At 40.5% G+C, this 21,069-nt stretch overlaps 1 protein-coding gene across 7 annotated transcripts in view; it reads left to right on the top strand.

Moving 5' to 3' along the window:
- Positions 1–21,069, top strand: part of TTC7A (tetratricopeptide repeat domain 7A) — a 162,061-nt gene that overhangs the window by 46,684 nt on the left and 94,308 nt on the right. For 6 of the 7 annotated variants that reach the window (XM_015283703.4, NM_001396803.1, NM_001396804.1 and 3 more), the window contains 3 exons: positions 3,250–3,354; positions 13,971–14,088; positions 20,712–20,769. In XM_015283703.4, coding sequence (XP_015139189.1) covers positions 3,250–3,354; positions 13,971–14,088; positions 20,712–20,769 — 281 coding nt within the window. The remainder of the gene's footprint in view (positions 1–3,249; positions 3,355–13,970; positions 14,089–20,711; positions 20,770–21,069) is intronic. The other variant, NM_001396802.1, reaches the window with a different exon arrangement.

Consider the following 21,069-nt stretch of genomic DNA (forward strand, 5'->3'; position numbering starts at 1 on the left):
ATTCCAGTGCAGTCATTAGAATCGAGCAATTAGAAATCCAAACAGAATTTAATTCGGGCCAGGGTTTGTTTTTTTAAGTGAGCTGCTCTGAAAGTCAGAATTATGAGCAGGAAGCATGCTGTCACCATCAGTTCAAGCTCTACTCTTCTCAAAACATGCCCCACCTATAAATCTAATCATTATTGCCTTGTAGGGAATCTCACAAACAATGCTCTTGGCTGCCTGGTCCACCCACACTAAGTGAAAGAATATGTACATTTTAATTGTCAGATTATTTCAGTGTCGCACAACTGCTTTTTCACAGTAAATATTTTTACTAACCAATGACGTCCATATTCGATACTGAGTGTATGGTGTTTGTTCCCAGCCAGTTGGTGCCTGTGGTGAGTATCTGTGTTACATCTTAGCAGTGTATTTCTCACCAATGTCCCCAAAGGGTGGTAAGGTTACATTGGGAATGGGATATTCTTCCTACAGTTATTCCTTGTCTAACTGTTTCATCTAGGTGTAATTTCTGCTGGGTAAAGTTTTCAAGTTGAAATTATATAGATCTCTTGAATTTTTTAAATGCAGCTGGATAGAAAGGCTTCATGTCACCCTGTTTCTGAAACCACTTCTGCTCCCTGTGTTTAATTGCAATTTTTATAAACCTGCTTAAAGTGACATACCTTTGTAAATGTTTTAAGAGCAGCATGGAAACAGTATCTGTCCCTTTGTCAGCATTCAGGAGCTCCTGAATGCATGCAATAAAGCTGCTCTGCACAGGGAGAGGCGTTTGGGTGTGGACATGAGGCAGGATTTTGTGCTTAGTTGCATTCAGCAGCGGCTGCTGTGCCGTTGGCTCCTGAGCAGTCTCTGGGCAGCTTGCAGAAGCACTTCTTGGGACTGTAGGGGCTGCAGAGCTGGCGTGCATCCTGGCCAGCCTTACTCAATGGTCTGCAGAAGGGGACAGAGCTCAAGAGGAGCTGGCAGGGAGCCAGGCTGTATGGCTTCTCTTCTGGATCTGACCCTGAAATGTTTTGCAGCTGTGGCTCAAATTAGAACAGACGTTTCACTGCTCCAAATTGTGCTGGCTGGCAGCATGGCTGTAGCCAGCACCCAGGTGCCTACTGCTTTCTCCTGCAGGGAACTGAGAAACCACCACCCTTTTCAGTCAGTATAGGTTTTCTAAAAGCAGTGGCACTGGACAGGGTATAATCTGTATATACCTGGCCCTTCCATTTTGATTTTGCCTGGTGGGGTAACAAGGGTTGGAGGTGTTGTTCAGCTGCATGCATGCTGGCTGATGGGGTGGCATGTAGGCATATGGTGCTGCTTGGGTTTTTGGTCAACAAACACCTGTGGGCTGGAATGGAGGCATGAAGGAAAATGATGTGCTGGGCTAAGACCCTTCTGAACAGCAACACACCCAGTGGTGTGTTGTGTGGGAAAACCAGCTTCCTGCAGTGCAAGCAGCCTTCTGTAAGGGGTGGATAAGATGCCATTAAAACCTGAGATACTACTTGTTCTAAACAAATAGGTGTCCTGAAGGTTCATTCTGAGCGATGAGAGTCATCTAGTAACAGCAGAGTACAGCGATGTGTTTCTGCCTGTACTTCAGAGCGGAATTACCAAAATCTATTTCTTAGAGGAGTGAGGTAACAGTTTTAGTTCCCATCTTTGCTCTTAGACAGGCATCCTTCTGGCTTTGGACAAGCTGTTGAATTGTGTCTGGAGCAGATATTTCATTACTTGTACCGATGGTATTTGATGCCCCACGTAGGCGGGAAGCAGCCTGGAGAATGTAGGGCATGATTCTAGACCATGCTGCAGGTACCCAAGCTTTCAAGCAGGAGGCTTCACGCTGTGCCACTGCAGAGCCTATGTTCTCTCTTACAGAGCTCATCTTTTCCTTGGCAGAACTGCTGTGTATCCCTTCTTCCCTTTCCAAGGCTCCCTTCCAAGGTAGTTTTTAGCTAAGCTTTGAATCCCTTAGCAAGAGCTGGACCTTCAGTTCTGTGGAGAAAGGAGGAGGCAGGCTGCACCAGATCCGTACGGTGTGAGGGAGGGGAAGTGCTGATAGCCCGTGGGAGTGTGAAGTTGTCGTGCAGAGCTGCCAATTCCTTGGGATTAGAGCAGACTCCAGACCCAGTGGTATACACTGACAGGAGGTCTGGTGGGGAGGGTTTCTGTGGGTCAGGGTTGGGAGGAGATGGCCATGGCCTGATAGAAATAGCCATTAGTTTGGTTCTGCAAGCTTAGTAGTGCGTTTACAGCTCTCCTGTAACGTGAAAAGGCCATGGGTATTTAACGTGGTTGGGAGCAATGGGGTATTTAAGAAGGAATTATGAGGAAACTTCCCCTTGAGTTCGCAGGTGAGAACATTAGAGGGGCTTTGGGTCATTAAAGATGAGAGTTGGAAATTTCAAAGAAGCTGTGTTTTGAGCACTATGGGGTGGGCTACAAAACTGACAGAGCTGAGCAGACCTTCTCGCCAGCCTCAGACCTGAGCTTTCCTTATTCCCCATTCAGCTCCCTGAAATATGGCAGCTGTGAATGGCATTGCTGTAAAAAGCAGTGTTTATAAAGCACACTGAATATCAGAAGGGCTGTGTAACTGCTCGGCTTCATAAACACCATTCATGCATTCATGAATGGTAACCTAACACCAGGAAGATTTCTATGGGCTTTCTTTCTAATACGTGCTATTCAGACCACCCGCTGAGCAGTGTAGTGCTCTGCAATTGCTTGCTCCACCCTTTGCATGGTGGGATCCCAGTTGTGTTCTTTTATGTCCTGGAACTAGAAAAGACAGAAAACAGTCTACAGAACAGATTACTTTAGCTCTCTGAATACAGTTGGCCTAAAATGCAATGTACCGTAGGATAAGCTCTTTATGATCTTCTCTGGCTTACTAGAAGATGATTGCATACAGGGGAAACTGTGTCAGAGTTCCTGTGAGTTGGAAGGGCAGAGCTAAAATTACCAACATGTTAACAGCTTCTTGTGTAGTGCACAGACCGGGCTGGTTCTTTAGTGTATTTCTTCTGAATGTGGGAAGTGTGTGTGTTCATATGCACACACATGTGTCTCTGTGTGTGGAGGTGAGAATAAAGTTGCTAGCTTTTTGCTGATATGATTTTTTTTAACTTCATATCACTGTGTTGTATGTTTTCCTGAAATATACTGCGTGGACTCCATAACAACGTTGGCTAATGTTTTTATTATCTTTTTTATTTCTTCCTCCTCTCTGCCCTCCTCCTCCTCCAGTCAGCATATGCTGTATCAGTGCTCAAAGAGTGTGCTAAACTGCGACCAACAGATCCCACCGTTCCTCTTCTGGCTGCCAAGGTCTGCATTGGGTCACTGCACTGGGTAAGCAAGCTGATGCAGTTCTCATTATGCAGTGTATCTAATGCTGCAGCAACAGTACCACCACTGTGTAGTTGGAGTGCTGAGAAAGGAAATCCATGTTAAAAATCATACACGTACACACATTTCAAAGAAAAGAAAAATAGTAGTAATAAATATTGCAATAAGACACGGGAATGGGTTTTGCTGGCCTTTCGTCAAAAGAATGGGATAATTCCATAATGGCTATTCTGGAGACTGCCTCTTCAAATGAGTATCCAGAGTTGGATCTGCTACCCTGCTAGCCCTGGAAGACAAAAGTTAATAAGTGAGTTTGACCCTTGAACTCCTAGATAGCTGAGGTCTGCTGTGTGACTCAATCCTTTGTTCTTAAAGTTCCTGTGTCAGTGTTTTCTGTTCTGGATATGTTAATGTATGCCCCAGAAGCAGAGTGGGAGTTGAAGTCTGTGCCTGTGAAATTCTCATTATTCCAAGGAGCTGAAACATCTGTCAGTCCTATACTGTTTGGTTTAATTAATTGAATTGCAGCCTGCTGTTTTCACCTGTCCTCACCACGAGGTGTCCCTGCAGTCAGTGAAGGATTATAATTGCTAACACAAGTAAAAGATACAAGGAAAAAAAAAGCATGAAAGAAAATACCAGAAGAATCTGCTCAGATTTTGGTGACAAAATGTTCTGCCTCCTGCAGCAATCCTCAGCATCCTTGTATGGTGAAAACTGGCATTGAGATGAACTTAACTGAATGCTATCAATTTACATGACTGTCAGTGGGAACACTTGGTTATGTATGTTTTTGAATCAACCGTAATGGTTGAACTCATATGTGAGTCAGCAGAAACTGGGAAGCATTGTGTTTTAGGAAAAAATCCATCAGGTCTGAGGGCGATGGGGGAGTCCTTGCTGACCTACATGTCTTATAGAGCAATTCAGCTCTCTTGTAACCTTAGCTCAGTATATAAGTTTTGATGGCTGAAACTATTCAGCAGCTTAAAATAAGACAGTAAATATTATTTAATAATGCAAATACTTTTTTTTCTGATTCATAGAGATTTTAAAACTATAAGCGAGCCAGGCATTACAGCTGTATTGAAGACTGTCATTAGCATCCCTGCTGATGGTTTCAAAAGCAAGATCAATTTAGTATTAGTCTAAAACATGTTGAATTTTTTTCTCTGTGTAGGCTCTGAAGTTAGAGTTGCTTCATGGGCTAAATTTCTACATTCATCTGGAGCCACAGTGGGGGACTTGGAGTCTAAGAGCTTACCCTATCAATTCTACTATATCAATGATTGCCAGGAGGGGAAAAAAAAAAAAAAGCTGGCAGGAACAGTCAAATTTAAGGAAAATCTTTCGGGAGTCAAGCTAGATTTTGCCTAGGAGCCAGGACTTTAGTATGAGAGGCAAACTTGAGATCTCCTTGTTGCCCATAGTTCTTCAGCTCTTCTGACTTCCTGCTCTGTGAACAAGGTGAGGGGCACTGGAGCCAATAAGGAAAGATGCTCTGTAGGACCTGATACTTATAAACAAGGAGAACTGGTTGGGAATGCAAAGGGTGAGAGTAGACTTGGCTACAGTGACCATGAAACGTTTAAGTTCCGGATGCTGAGAGGAGGGAACAAAGAAGATGGTAGAATTGTGCATTCAGACGTGCAGGAAGTCAAACAAAAGTGACAGGAGCATGGAAAAGGGACTTGGGAGGAATACAAAGACGCTGTCCAAGTGAGCAGAGAAGGGCTAGGAAAAATCTCAAAGCCCACCTGCAATTGAATCTGTCCACCATTCAGGCGCATGTTAATTGGCTGGAGAAATGGGCCTACACAAATCTTAGTAAGTTCAAAGTGAAATGCACCTGGGGAGGAATAATCATATGCTGGAGTGCCAACTGGCTGGAAAGCAGCTTTGCAGAAAAGTACCTGGGGTCCTGGTAGACAAATAGAACATGAATCATCAATGTCAACTACTTCTAAACAGAAGTAGCAGCTTCAAAGAGGCTGTGGTCTCTCAATATTTGCTTGACACATGACTTCTGCCTTAATTAGCCTTTGGACAAAATTCTGAGACAGTGTATTCATCTTGTAAGACTCCATGCTAAAATCAAGATCCCTGTGATGGTCTTACGTTTAACAGGAACAGTGAAGTTTTAACAAAGGCACTCTGCTAGATTCTGGGTCATTGGTGTTTGTTGAGGTGAAAGAACCAGATTTCTGTAACGTGAGAAAAGAAATGTCAGACTGCTTCTTTTTCTTACCCTGGTTTTTATACAACTCTCACTCGTGAGGACAAAATCTCATATGGTACCATCAAAGTCTGCTGGCTATGATGGGTGAAGGGTTGAATGTGTGATTACTAGCCCAAACTGAAGGTGCTGCTTTGCCAGTAAAATAGGCAAAAATAGAATTTGTTTTTTTCCTTGATGCTTCTCCCCAACATCTCTTTGGATCCTCCAGTGCAGCTGAGAAAAAAGGAATACTTTGTTTTAGGGACATTTAGAAAAGAAGGTGAAACTGTACCAGTCACAGCTCTGTCCTCAGTCAATCCGGTACGTGCAGAATTTCTCATACATGGCAAAGATGTTAAAGCAACAAGTCTAATCTTAAAAAATAGAAGAAAGGAGGGGGACATGAACTGTTTTTGACTACTTCAAAGAAAGGGGTTTTCCCTCTAACAGTTGCTTTTTCATTGTGTGGAACGCTTTCCAGTGTTTTTGGATCAGAAGTAAGGTTCAGCCTGAAATAAGAACATTTTTTCACAAGAGTGAAAAATTTTACTATAATTTTACTGTAGTTATTTAGAAAATAACCTTATAAACTCAAACCAAATCCAGTAATATTCCTCTCTCCTCTTCCTTTGTCTCGGTGGCCTATACTCTACCCTGACACCAAACTTTAATGATGCCATAGAATAGTTTTAATTAAGGGGAGCCAGAGAGAAATCTGATCATCTTAGCATGATAGGTTTCTGCATTTCATAGTTAAAGGGATGCTTCTCATATTACTGGCAAACTCCATTGTCTAATAAAAGCCTTCCTGCTTAGCAGAGCTGTTTTTCTAAATGTCATCCTTACAGTAATTATTTGCATTTAAATTACATGACAATCAAAACAAAATTGAATCATTTAAACTGAAAGTGAACAAGTTGATCAATGCCAGTATAAGTAGAAAGAAGGATAGACAGGGCACTGGAACAGCCTAATGGACAAATATCAACAGTAACAAATACTCAGATGTATCTTGCTTGTATCACTACATAAAATGAGTAATTTCTCAGTTAGGAAGTGTTATCTGTGTACTTCATTGCTAATTAGGCAGGAAAAGGGCAAAACCAGCTCACTGTTCATACGAACAAAGCACACACTTTATATGTCCTGCATCTGTCTATTGTGTGCTTCTGGTGTGATGTATTCAGTTTGTTTATAGTCCGTGGACTGGTTTAGTCTTCTTTCAGTTACTAGCAAAAAAAAAAAAAAAGACAATTTATTCTGTCAGATAAATGCAAAATGATATGAGGAACACAGAACAGTTTCCTTCCTAATTAACGTAATGGTTATTTTAACTCGTTTTGCTGGCTTTTTACATGGTATCTCCATACACTCTGAAAAACAAAAACCCAACCCAAACAAACTAATTGAAACATACCATTGTTATTTAGAACAGTGAGGATACCCAGATCATATCTGTGAAAAAATATCACAGGGCAAAACAAAGTACAAATATGTGTGCATTCGTACTGTGCCATGCAAATCATTGAATACCAGATGTGGAAAAGAACTGGATGCTGTCAGCTTCTGCTGTGACAGTATGACTGGTTTATTAGCTGATGTAAATTGGCACTACTCCACTGCCATGTTACTAGCACCATGCTGGCTTACATCAGCAGATGATCTGCCCCCCTCAACCACTAGCTTTCAGAATTTGGCCTGCTTTAAACACCTCAATGAAGTAAGGAATGTTTTGGTTGCCATTTTCAGAATTGTAGGTTTTCACAAATTAAAGGAAAAAAAAACACCAGAGAGTGAACATCAAATCAGTACTTCAGTTGTTCTAAAGCTTATGCCAATTGTCTTAGAGGATCAGAGAAACTTCAGAATAGTGCTCCTATACCGATCTCACTTGTCTGGCCAAGATGCAGTTGGACCTGTACTTAATAAAGCTGATAGCATACAAATTTTTCAACAGTTGGAACTTTTATGCTGTATTTATCCCACTACCCTGCTGTGTTTTAGTAGATTTTTTGTAGTGAACTTAAAATCGCTTTTGGGGTGCCGTGCTGCCTGGCATTCCAGTTTGCCAAGCAGAATGGTTTGATGAGCTTAAATGTGAACAATTGTAGCAAGGGAACACAAAGGCCATTTGCGTTTAACCAGCTGTCCTTTAGCTTTCCAATAATCACTATGACATTTTGGACTACTGAAGTTCAGAGTGTTATTTTAAATTTTCATACAGCCCACGTAGCTTGGAGTGGAGTGTCCATACTGGGGTTGTCCTGTCTCGATCCACTGTCAATTTAGAGTGTCACTTTGTGAAAGACTTGCTGCATTTTCATCCTTCACTTAGCACTCCTGCTCATTTATACTGGCGGAGATTTTGAGCTGCAGCATGAATTGTTTTTAGTGTTTTAATACTAAGGTACTGGTAGTTTCACTACTCATCTAGGTTCCACAGGACTCTGTTGTGGCAGGTGTTGTAAGAATATTAAAAATTTAACAATAGGTGTCAAATACTGACTTTATCAGTTTTAGAAGTAATATTTAAAGGCATTGATGGTTTGTTACTAGGACGCTTTCTTGTGTCTTCTACTACATTGATTTCAATGGAGATGCATTCAAAATTTGATAAATACCCACGGAGGTGAATTATGGTCCTAGGATAGGCTTGAATCTTTTAAGGACAGTGGTCTAACAGAGAGTAGGAGGACGAGACATGCTCTTACTGTTTTCAGCGACCCACAATTGACACCACAGAAATAGTACAGTAGAGTTAAACTTGTGTACTATCACATGATGCCAGTGTTATCAGCTACTATGAATTTTTGGAGAGACTTCACACTATGGCAAAAACTGCAGCACAAGAGCGTGCTGCACCTCACAACCACTTCCCTTGCTTCTTTTGACTTACAGATCCTAGTGTGGGAAAATGGAGATTGTGTTATCATGTAGGACAAAGGCAGTAGAGCAGTGGGGTCAGGCCAGGTCAGACCATGCACGAAATCTGTGAAGTGTAAGTTGTACAGTGAGGTCAATACATGATGGGGGCAGGAAGGAGGGTTGGAAGGTTGGCAGCATGGAGATTTAGAGCTGCATGCTTCTGAGGTAACGGCTTATCGTTCATTGCTTTCACAGACCACTTAATCCAAGAGTGTTTCTCTCTCCTTCTCTCTGTTGTTGACCCTGTCATTATAGATGATAAATAATGTACATGTGCTTGTACCCAGTCACCTAGGAGCCCTGGAGTTGAATGGCAATGCATAGGTTTTACTGTAGTATGAGTAACATTGTAAGATGAAATCTAGTCCCATTATCTGAGTTATTTCACCTGCTAAGCAGACTCTGTAAAGGACCGACATCACTGTGAAGAGAGGCTACTGAGAAAAAGTGAATGGTAAGGAGCTGCTGAAGATTGCTTCCATCTTTTAAAATAGATTTTCACTGACATCACAGCTAGTGTTACTGAGGTAATCCCAAGGATTTTAGATGTTAAAGGCAACAAAGAATTTTGCAGTCTATACATTTTCCTTGTGAACACACTGCTCTTGAGACACTGGAGGAAAGGCTCAAATATTACTAAGTACAGTAGGCTGGGTTTCTGTGCTGAATAAGTTGACAGGCTTAGCAATCAGCAATGTTGAAAGACCAACAATAGAAAGCATAGGAATTTTTATTTCCTGACATGTAATGTGATTTGTGCTGTATGTTGTAAACAGCTGCGGGACAGAGCTTTTCTGTTACACAGCACCTTACTGGGCACTTTCTTCCTATGTAGTTTTGCCCTTTTGTCCTAATTTTCCCATTATTTAATTTTTCCTGTTCTTTACCATGGCCTTCAAACCTACAAGCCTGTATAACAAAAAGGATAAAAGCCTAATTCATCTAGTTAATAGTATATAGCTTTGGGTTTGGATCTCTACAGGATTTGGATCTCTGAGATACTTGGGTGTTTCTCAGTCTTGGGGGTGTCCAAGCTCCCATTTCACTAAGCTTGTCTGCTGTCCTAATCCAGTGTCACTTGATGTGTTTCCTGCCTCCTCCCTTGTGCGCTCCCCTTCTCAATACAGTAGAACTTCATTTCTGTGCTGCAGTGTAACATCAATTTTGCCCATCTTCAATTGTTCTAAACCCATACTGGTGGGAACTGCAGTCCACTTGCAGTACTGGAGGGTGTAGATTCAGTGGTGTAGGGCTTGAGCTTTTCTAAAAACACACTGTGGGTGGTGGTTGGAAACCAGCTGGGTGGCGGTAGGCCAGGGGACAGCACCTGCTGTTCCCCACTTGTCAGTGTGCCTCTGGGCTTGGCTGGGGCACTCACCTAACCTGCGGTCAAATAACAGGAGTAGCTGGAACAGCCACTCTCAGGGAAAACAACCCTCAGGGTTGTGCAGCTAACGACTACTCTGTTTTCATCAAAGAGGATGGAGAAGGTGGAAGGGGGGAAAAAAAAAGAACAGCAACACAGCATTACAATCTTATCAGTGTCAGCTTGTGGTTTGGCAGCTTTTTTCTCTCCAGGTGCCAGCTGTGTGCTTCTTTTCTGGTGTGGGAGAAAAGTTGTTTAGCTAGTGCTTCCAAGTGCCTCCTGACAGGTAGTGCAGCTTCAGTTCAAAAATGAAAAGTTCCCTTCAGCTTGTTTTCCCCAACACCTGTATGGCTTTCTGCCATACAGATCTCAGAAGGCAGGGAGCCTCTCTCTGCAACCCTTTACTCAAAAAGCTATTCAGTGTGAGGTATTCAGAAGAATTTAGCAAGAGTAAGGGCCGAGTCAGAGATGTACCTGTGTGGCTTTTAGACTTTGGGTTTTATTGCTTCTGAAGGAGTAGCAAGTAATGATTCTAAGGGAAGTGAAGTCGAGCTGTTACAAGCATACTGATGACCAAAGAAATGCCTTTTTCCACATTCTTGGGAGCTGCTGTGGATGCTTTGGTGCTGCTGGCAACTGGGTAATAGCAGTACTTGTGCATTTCCTGATGATGATGTGATGCCGTGTCATCCCTGTTGACTAGGGGACACCTGGCATCCTGTGGCCTAGAGTTTGCTAGCAATGGCCTGTAAGTTGCAGCAAGTTTTGATCCATGTTCCTTGCCCTCCCAATGCAGCATTGCACCATTTTAAGTTGGAGCTCTTGTTTTAAGCGAACAAACTGTTTGAGTTCCCTTCATGTTGAGGCTGGCTGCCTGGTTGTGCAACTGGAGTAGGGATGGCTGTCTTCTGCTATGCCTTCTGTGTCTTAGCTGACTTCTGTGTACCTCAAACTTGCGACTTCTGGAAGTCCCAGAGAGTGAGATTTCACATGCCTCTCACCCCATGAGGGGAGGGGAAAGGAACAGTGGCTCCTGCTGCTTCAGGATATGCGGCAAACCGTAGGAGCTGCAGCTGAGAATTGTTGTACCTAGTGGGATCTAGAGGGATTGAGGCCTGGTTTGGAGGCTTTTAACCCTCCCTTTCCTGTTGTTACAGCAGAGTGCAGACACCTCATGTGCATAAGGATCCCCTTGGACACAGCTCGTCTGACAGATCTCAGCTCAGGCTGGCTCCTGGTGCCTCGGTCAGTGAAGTGTGTAGAGAAGGATTTTTCACCCAGAGTGTGGGCAGGTTAGGGGCAGTTTGCACTGGAGAGTTGAAATGCTGCATTGGATGATTTGAATGGAAAGTTTTGCTTTTCATGGTTGCTCAGAGTGATTTAAGAGCAGGCAAATGGGAGAAGAGGGGGCAGATGGCAGTCACAGCAGGGTTGGCAGGGAAAGTGGCTGAGTACTGTAAGTAGGAAAAGTAAATGTTCTCATAAGCAGAGCCAGCTGCTGAGCTGTGCTGGTGTTTGCAACACCTTTTTTTTTTTTTCAAAGAAGCCTTCAGCTGACCAAAGTTTGCATTCATGACAGCCTTTGTGGCTGGTCAAAGTGCCGTTAGTGTTAGTATGAATAATGTTTACAAGAATTATTGTGCTAGAAGCGCTCTTTCAGTCATTCTGAGAAGTTGTGGTTTTAATTTTTCATACAAAATATTAATCTGATACTCACAGGTGGCCCTAGGTAACTGGCAGGCAAGAAAACTGAATGGCATGCTACTGATTTATTCAGTGTGGGCCATCAGTCAGGAACTAGAAACACCATCAGATGACTCTTCAGAGAAACAATGGAACAAAATCTCTTCAATGTTAAATGTCTCCATTTCAGCTCTAAACCTTTCATTTGATATTCTTTTTTTTTTTTTTACACAAACTCAACCCTCCCCTACTCTTGTTTGCTAGTCATTAGATTTCCTTGTGACGCTCTTTTCTTCATCTGGTGGAGAATCCTTAGCTGAAAGTGCATGTGGGGAGAAGAGGAGAAAGGATGAAGAAATAGAGTGGGAATATAATTGTTTATGGTAGTAAAAGAGGTGCATAATTAAATTTGACTGCAGAGATTTCATTTTTTATATAAAAGTTCCTGAGAGCTGAAGAATCATAGAATCACAAAGGTTGGAAAAGACCCACAGGATCATCCAGTCCAACCATTCACCCATCACCAATACTTCTCACTGAACCATGTCCCTCAACACAACATCCAAACATTCCTTGAGCACCTCCAGGGTCGGTGACTTCACCACCTGTCTGGGCAGCCCATTCCAGTGCCTGACCACCCTTTCAGAGAAGTAGTATTTCCTCACGTCCAGCCTGAACCTTCCCTGGCACAGTTTGAGGGCATTATTTATTTATTGTTTCATGGGAAGGGTTTTTTTTTTTTTTTTTTGCTGTTTTTTCCCCCCCTCTGTGCCAAGTCATGGAACTTTTTCTTCTTCCATTGTCCTAGGCTCTGGTCCAGAACGTGCTTTAGTATGTGGCAGGGAAGTCAGTAGAGCTGAATACAGGATTAAAAAGTATCCTGGAACAAGTTCCAGTCTTCCTGTTGTGATTGTGAGCTTAAAGGGAAGCATCTGAGCATCACTGAAGTCAGCTGAATTATTTCCAGTGTTTGCAGTAGACTTCGGATCATACTGTTAAAGACGATCCTTGCAATTTGCTTGGTGTTTCCGAGAGGTATTCCTTTTTCAATTAGTATTTTTCAGAGTCATTATTGACTAGGTGATCGGCAACACTGTGACAGCTCATAGTGCTTCCAATCAACAGTTTGATGACCAAATACATGTTGGTTCTTGGGTGGTTGTTGGTCATTGACTTGTTGGAGATTTTGGAAATTTTAAATTATGGGCCTGCATCTAATTTGAAGTGTTGTGGCCTCTGGGAGCTGCACAAGCCGGGAAAAGACCCAAGCAGTGGAGACTGCCTCTTCATTTGCAGACTTTTCAGCCTTTTTCCATACACAGATTATCAGGTAAAGACTTCATTATGTTTGATGTCATCTGATAAATACCAGCTCCTCTGTTTATGTAGCTGCTAATTTGTGTCATCACCTGAATGTCTGCAAGGGGTGTAACTAGGAGCTCCCTTGATAGGCTGTGGTATATCAAGTCAATTCTATTAAGTAATATACACATAGATTGCTGCAGAAGGAAAATTTCTTCTCTTCTGGTATATTTTTGATTCCAGTTCCTTATGAGTTTTAGATGTCAAAGAAATATGAGGTGCTGAAATCTGACAAAGCTGAGTAATAAGAGAGCACATTTCAGTTACTACTGCAGTATTTGCATCTAAAACAGCTGGATTTCAAACACAGATGTTTCCTCCAAACAAAGTAATTCCCTCCCAGAAAGTCAGTAGTCTTGTCATACAAGTTTCCAACAGTAGGATTTCTGGGGTAGTGTAATGCTGTCTGATTGCTGGTTAACAGTCACTCTGATTACAGCTGCCAGGATCTGCAAATCACCTTGTATGCACATGAGGTATTCCTGTAGACTCTGTGCCTTTCAAGCATCGCTTACAGCTTTTGCCTGTACCTGTCTAACTTTGACCTTTCCAGATATGTACAGTCTACGGGTCCTAGGCTTTTCTACTTATTAAGGATGTGATGACTCTTAAGATTAGAAGTGAGGAGCACTATAATAAGTTTTAAAGGCAATGTAGAGAAAACCTAGAAGTTCTTCCTTTAAAGGAAGACGCCTGTTAGACCATTAAATCTACTACCAGAATGGTATGTAAGTAGTGAGTCCACTGATATTTAAGATTACATGATTTCCCTGGAGAGAAATACTAAAATAAGATATTATTGTTCCTTAACCTTAAACATCTGGAAATAGTTTAGGGCAGGTGCTTTAAACAAAGCCAAAACTTTTCTGAAAACTGTGGCTGTGCATCAAGTTCTAATAATCTGGCTTTCAACGTTCTCGTTTCTGTAAGTGCTTAATGTGGCCACTGAAGTCACTGTTGTGAATGTCTCTCAGATGACTGTATGAGTATGTATAAAAGGATAACCTTATTGAAGCAGGTATAGTAGAAATGCCTGTAATTCTCAACCTCTGTCTTCTTTTGCAGCTGGAAGAAGGAGAATACTTTGCTAAAATGGTGATAGACTTGGGTGAGGATGCTGGAGAGTCCCTAGCAAAGGGTTACTTGGCACTGGGTCTGACATATAGTCTTCAGGCTACTGATGGTGAGTTATCCTGTTTGTCAAGTGTGCTGTATGAAACATCTGTTCTGATTCTTGGGTGCAAGCAACGGGAAATTTATTAGAAATTGTGTCTTTAGTAATGGCTGGATTTAGAAAATAATCAGATCCCAAGACAAATGGGGTCTGTTCACTTCCTTAGAGAACTGTCCTCTATGGTAATAAAAGTGAAGTTCTCAACCAAAGGAAGAAACACAAATCATCGCTTAGGAGATGCTTATCTGACTGTATGCAATGATTCTTGGTGTGATTCATTTGGATATTTGTAATACATTTCTTTCACTTATTTGCACAACAAAAAATGAAACTTTTGATCTATTTTCGTATTTTTGTCACCCACTCATAAATCACATAAAGAAATACAGTCCAAGAACTGGAGGCAGAAATTCCTGACTTCGGTTCCTGGCATGATACTGATTCCCTGCAGAGCTTCAACCTCTCCGTGATGTAGTTTCTTTCTCTGCTTAGAAGTAAACAAGATAAAAATATCTGTCTCATTGGTAGATACAGATTGACTAGATACAAATCACTGAAAGTAAGAATTTAATTTTTTAATACTCATTGCTTGGTTTTTACGTGATCAGACTGTGCTTCTGTAGAATTGGTGCTTTGTAGCCTGAAGGACTGAAAGTCCTGGTATCTGGGTGAGATCTGGATTTGACCTTCATCAGGCTCACAGCTGAGGACAGCCTTCCTTTCTCTGTGATTTCTAACATAGGTAAAAGGCCTCCTAACATAGTTGCTTTAAATAATAGCTGAGCTGTTTTGTTTCCTAAGCAGTTTGGCAGTCCAAACCACATGCTTTTCTGTCAGATGTGTTCCACATAAACAAATTTCTTTGGGCAAATGAGCCTGAAACAAAGCTAAAGGGACAGTTTGTGTGGTGTCATGGAAGTGCTCAGACCTCGTAAGTTGCACCAAAATTCTGCAAGGCATGTGATTGAGGAAGTGGCTTGTGCTCTTCAGTAGTGCAGTGTATTTTTTTTTCACCCAGTCATCAATCAAGCCTTCTGAGAACAGCTTTCCAGCATGGAGGGAAACATGCATTGTTGCTTTCTTTAGATCTCCATGTCTCTGACTCTGAATAGCTCCCCTTACAAAGATAGCGTCAAGAGATGTATGTCCTTCCTAATCTGAACTTTTTTTGTTGTTTTTAAAAAGTTCATTAAACATTGAGTTTTGCTTTATAGCCTAATTCCTTAGGGCATTTTGCCTAGATTTTGTATAAACTGTCCCTAAAACTGTATGAGATCCCAGAGACTGTTTTCAGTGATAGAAAGGTTTTTGTCCTAAGTCCATTACAATCTATTTATTATTCTGTATGGAAAGAAGAAGGTTTTTAAAGAATGGAGTTGTAGAGGCATGTATTGTGGTCTGGCTCTAAAAATACCTTGGTAAAGCAAAATGTAAATTGGAAACTCTTACAGAAGTCTTCCAAGTATACAGGAGTTTAGCTCAGGTGTTGTAGTAAGTGTTATTTGTAACATAACATGAACAGTCATCACAACAGTTGCCTTGCAGTTTTATCCAAATGAGTATGTGATTTTGTTTTGAAACATTGAAGTACCTGCCTTCTCATCCTCCTATCTGTAGCCAGTAGATCAGTAGAGCCACTCCTGCAGCTATGTAGGAAAAATCTGAAGCGTGTATTTTCATCTTCAGGCTACATTTTATTGAATTTAATGAATCCATTTAATGAAATGGATCATGTCCTTCAAAAACATGGTAATCACGAATACATAGCAGCATTTTAGTAGAAAACGTCAAATTTGCACTAGTGAGACATTAAAAAAAAACAATAAAAAAAAACAACAAACTTTTGTTAGTGAGGAATCAAGAACAGAACACGTTGAAAGGAAGACAACTCCTCTGCTATTAATCTTGCTTCATAGTCTTATAGCACTGTGTTTATACGAGTTCATAGCGATATATGCAGACATGCAAACGACTGTGTATATATATGATTTCCGTGGCTTCCCACTTAAGCTGATATTCAATTAATCATATTTTTCAGAAATATTCAACCAATTGTCTTATAAGGCTTACAGCAGTAATATAAAGCCAAGTAATATAAAGCCAACCTTTCAACCAAGGTTAAGTTTTCTCTCTTTAATGTAATTTCAGTAAATATTTATCATCCTATGTGCCAAAGGCACTGAGGAGCTGTATTAGAGCCCTTCCTTTATGACCACTTTTAAGCAAGTGCATTTAGCAGAGATGAGAAGATAGAATCCTACTGAATGATGATTCAAAGAACTCATGGGAGCATTCGGTAGACTCATTTTACAACTATTAGATTTACTCCTGGATGAAATAAGATTTCCTGAAACTTGTGCTGGCCGTAAGTATGTAGCTTTGCAGTCCTTACTGTCTAATTATGTGGTTTTTGGAAGAGGACTCTATGAAGTTGCTGAAAGATGCATCCTCAGAGGAAGTCATTGCCGCTTTTGCCTCATTCTTAAAAGCATATATCTCTTGTTCATACAGAATGCCCATACATCTAAATTTTCTACATCCCAAATCTGTTCCCAGTGAGTCAATTTCAACAGCAAACCTTTTGCTTCTTGTAGTTCCAGTTATTGTCTACTGTGCCTCGTGAAGAATTCACTAAAGAAGGGAAAAGTGAGATGAATTTAGCACAGGCTGAAGAGGAGAGACAAGCTCAGCATGCTTTGTGAAATAAAACTGCTCTTATCTAGCGTCAGCTCCACACATGCTGTTAAACCTTTGTAAATTAACAGACCCTCACTCTCCTTACGGAAATGAGAGAAAGAGTGTACTGCAGCTCTGTTCTCATTCAGAGTTTTCTAACAAGGCCACAAATTGGAGACTGGTTTGGAGAATTTTCCTAGCGCTATAAATAATTGGTAAACTGCTAATGGTAAATGTTAACCAGTATGTTAATGTTAATCAGTATCAGGTAATGTTAAAAAGAGAAATTAGAATTAAAAATTCATTATTAGTGAACAAACACACCTTTTTTTTTTTTTTTTTGCATCTGGAGATAACGATCAGCTCATGCAATCATTAATTGTAATTTCGGATGCTGAAAGTGCTTAACTTGCTGTATTATTTGTCTTAACTCAGGGGAATGGTTTTGAAACACACTGGTATGTGCAAAAGGATGCGTGTACCCTGGTGTTTTAGTTTGGATCAGAAATGTATTTTTGAAGTCCATCTCTCCACCCCACTTCTTAATATTGTGATTCACGTAATAGAAGAGTGCTGGAAAACACAAACTAGATTATTTTCTCATAAAACTAATGTGCTACAAAAATAGACCTGATTATGCTGCAGTTGCTTACGGTTTTTCAATCCACGGTACATGGACTGTCTCAATGTATATTTAGAGTTAATGTTGGCCCTCAGCATTACTATTTCATTCTATGCATTCAATGCTTTCTGTGCTGCACCTTCTTAGTAACACAGTCTACCTTCCTCTGTTTTCAGATGTGACTTTAGACCTTTTGTATTTTGGTATCAAAAGGTTGAAAAAGCTGTTGATTTTTACTCAGCCAAGAGTGCTTCAGAGAATAAATCTTAGGATTCCAAGGTGGTGTTTCAAAAGTACTGTTACTTACAGGAACATCTTCTAAAGTTTTCAAAACTTAAAATCCCCTGTGCTGTCTCTCTTACTTTGGTTAGACTGTGCTTTGCTCTGCTTTTATTTTAGTCTAAATAATATGTTCTGTTGCCGTTTTGTTTGTAAAACTGTTGAAACCGTGCTCATAGCGGGTAAATTTGAGTAGATGTGAAGAATTAGTTGGTACCAGCAGCCCTGGAAAAGCAAGCACAGCTTCAGAGCTCTAGTCATGTTCATCCAGTTCTGTCCTCATAGTGAAAGATTTTCTTTGGCTGGTGTGAAAGGTTTTCTGTGAGCTATGCAGGTTGCAGCAACAGTGACTTCTCACTATCTAATTTTGGTAGGGGGAGGGAAAGAGCATGTGTGAGGAGGGGCATGGGAGTAGGAGGAATTTGCACAGGTTTTGTAAACTTGAGGCATAAATATTAAACACTGAGTCACATCATCACTGTATTTATTCATCTAGCTTGTACGTGTGTTATCTCTGATAAAGACCTAGCAATACATGGGAGAGGAGCAGTAGGAAGAACCTAAAAGATCGCAATAAAGATGTTCCCAATCTGTTAACTATTTCAGCTTACTGCTTTCATGTCTGCCCTTCAGTACCGCTGGTATACCTGTGAGTTTTGTTCATTTTATGCAAAGCTAACTTAAATGTGCTAAAAAGAGATTCAGCAACTGCTGAGCTAGATGTGTAAAGGTACAGTGCTTTTCCAAACTGACCTTCCAAGTTCAGCTCCCTGTTTTTCTACATTTTGTTTGAAAATATTTGCCATGTTGAGGAAGTGATCAGTGGCACAGCTTCTCTTGCAGACACAGATTTTGTGTAGAGATGTACGTTTTTCTGTTTTGAAAGAGAGGGAAGAACTTAAGAATTGCTGTTAAGAGTTACCTCTTAACAACTGTATGTGGCCTTTGTACATGGGATTGGCCATGAGGACTGTGTGGTAGAACATTGCAACAGAGCCTGTGAATCACATTTTGAGCACAGTTTTTGTTTATAGTTAAAATCAAATCATGTTTCCACTGAACTTGTTCAGTTGTCACTTCAGCTTTCCTTCTGTTGCATCTCTCCCCAAATCACTCAGTTGCCCTTTCTATAGAAATGGAAAAACTCAAATTTTGATTTGTTTGGCCAAATCAAACACAGATCTAGAGATAAACAACCAGATTTGCAACTTCTTTGCTACTGAATATGCAGTTCATGTTGTGGGAAGTGGAACTCACATGTCCCACCTCATCAGTGCAGACATCATTTCCACCACATACTGGTACTCTTACTTTCTAAGTTGAACACCTATACACTCAAGTCATACCAGACTGAACCTGAAAGTTCTTCTATCTTTTCCTTTGTGTGGTTATTTGGAGGGCAAATGTTAAATGTCTTTACATCTGCCTTGTTGTGTAATATATCTCTAGAACTACTTGGCTACTTATATAGGAAATCTTGTAGTTTCCATAAGGAGTACAATCTGATGTGTTTTTCTGAGTGAATGCTTACAGCTGTGATCAAATCCTTTCTAGTGCCTCCTCAGGTATTTTTACGTGAATGTCAATCGTGATTTTCTGAAATGTTTTTCTGTCAGCTTTCCCCTTTTGTTGTTTTTCAGTAGTTGGCAGTGGAGCGGAATATTCAGTTTAAGGATATTGAGAGTGAAGTGTTTCCAGCTTTTTATAAATGCTATGTTTTGCATGAAAGCACAGATCTTCAAATTTATTCTTTGAATTATGTATTTTTGTTCAGTTTTTACTATTTAGAGCAGAATTTATGATGTAAGCAATTTTTTTTATCGTTATGGTTTGGGAAATCCTGAAGATTGCTGTTCCTCCCAGATAAAGCTGATGTTTACAAGAACTATTGAAAGGCATAGGAGTAAAAAAGGTCTGATGACTGCAACTACTTAGGAAAAAATAAATTATTTTTAATGTTTCACTTAGTAGCATGTTGGATTTTTTTGGACCTTTGTACAGCTTGTAGAATAACACAACTCTTAGTGTGTATGAGTATTTGATTTTGGGGGGCTTTTGTTGCTAAAGTATGTACTGTTTACTATCTTTCTTTTCTGGAGCTTACATTGGCTTGATATAGGAAGTTAAATGTATTAATAGGTGGATGTTTGCTGACTGATTAACTACTTATCTCTTTGTTGCATTGTTGATCAGCAGCTTCCAAATTCAAAACAGATAGAACAAGAAACAACTGCTATATAAAATCTGAAAACTAAGACCCACAGCAAGGCAGCCAGCTAGTGTACTTCTGAACTTTATTGCTAGCTTTCCACATATTCTGGATTTAAGAGAGCCCTGCTTCTCCAAGTTCTTCCTCCTTTGATGGTGATGATATTTTATGATATTCTGGTATAACAAGAGATTGATAATTCTTCTCATCAGAGCTCAAATGAAATACATTGAGAAGTGAGCCTGGTGGGTGGGATCCTTAGGCAATTAGATGCATCAAGGAGGGCATAAGTGGCTTATGCCATATCTGACATAAACTGAAAGTTTGTTGTGGTCCAGGGGAAATGCTGTGTTATCAAGGGATGTGTCGTAGAGTTGTAAATCTGGCTTCTGGTATCCCCTTTTCCACCTACAACATCCCCCTATGTGAAGATGGTGTTGGAGGCACTCTGTATCTGAGTCAGAATGCCCATCTTGTTACTGACATTAACATGTACGGCTGGCAGAGGTCTAGTATCTAGTTAGATACAATAAGAGATTGTGCCTCCTGCTCCTTCCAGACCCCTCTAATGGCATATGTTAATAAAAAATACTTCAGCGTTTCAGACAAGAGAGTTTGAAGAGTTTTTTAATAGAAATAAAATCGAGAATTTGAGTTAAAATATGATTTTTGTGCTGTCCATTGAGAACAAAAAGGCACAGTTTCCAGCCATGGGCACAGACACTATGAGATTTCTACAGTTTTCATGCTTATGATTTTGAAATACTCTGTACATGTGTAGCTGTTTTTTATTGAATCTAAAACATGAAATTCAACTCTTAAATCACATTGTATATTGCCCTGCAGCTACTCTGAAGAGCACTCAGGATGAATACAACAAGAAAGCACTTCAGACTTTGGAGAGGTGAGTAAGAATGGTACTGATTCCTGCATTATGTAGTTCCTTTGATGAATCCAGAATAATTTTTGTTAAACGTTTTACTTTCTGGATGCTGTTACTCTGTCTGAAATTTTAAAAACACTTCCATAAATTTCAGCAGTCATATGTCAAAAACATTCTTGTGACAGTGAAATGTGGCAATTATTTGGTTGAATATCCAAGGTAAGAGTACTTGTTCTGCCTCTAAAAACATGGTGCAGGTGGTAGGACAGTTAAGCATAAATGCTTACTGATCTCAAATGGCAACTAAATGGTAGCTTATGT

Source organism: Gallus gallus, chromosome 3 (genome assembly GCF_016699485.2).
Source record: "Gallus gallus isolate bGalGal1 chromosome 3, bGalGal1.mat.broiler.GRCg7b, whole genome shotgun sequence".
Classification (NCBI taxonomy): domain Eukaryota; kingdom Metazoa; phylum Chordata; class Aves; order Galliformes; family Phasianidae; genus Gallus; species Gallus gallus.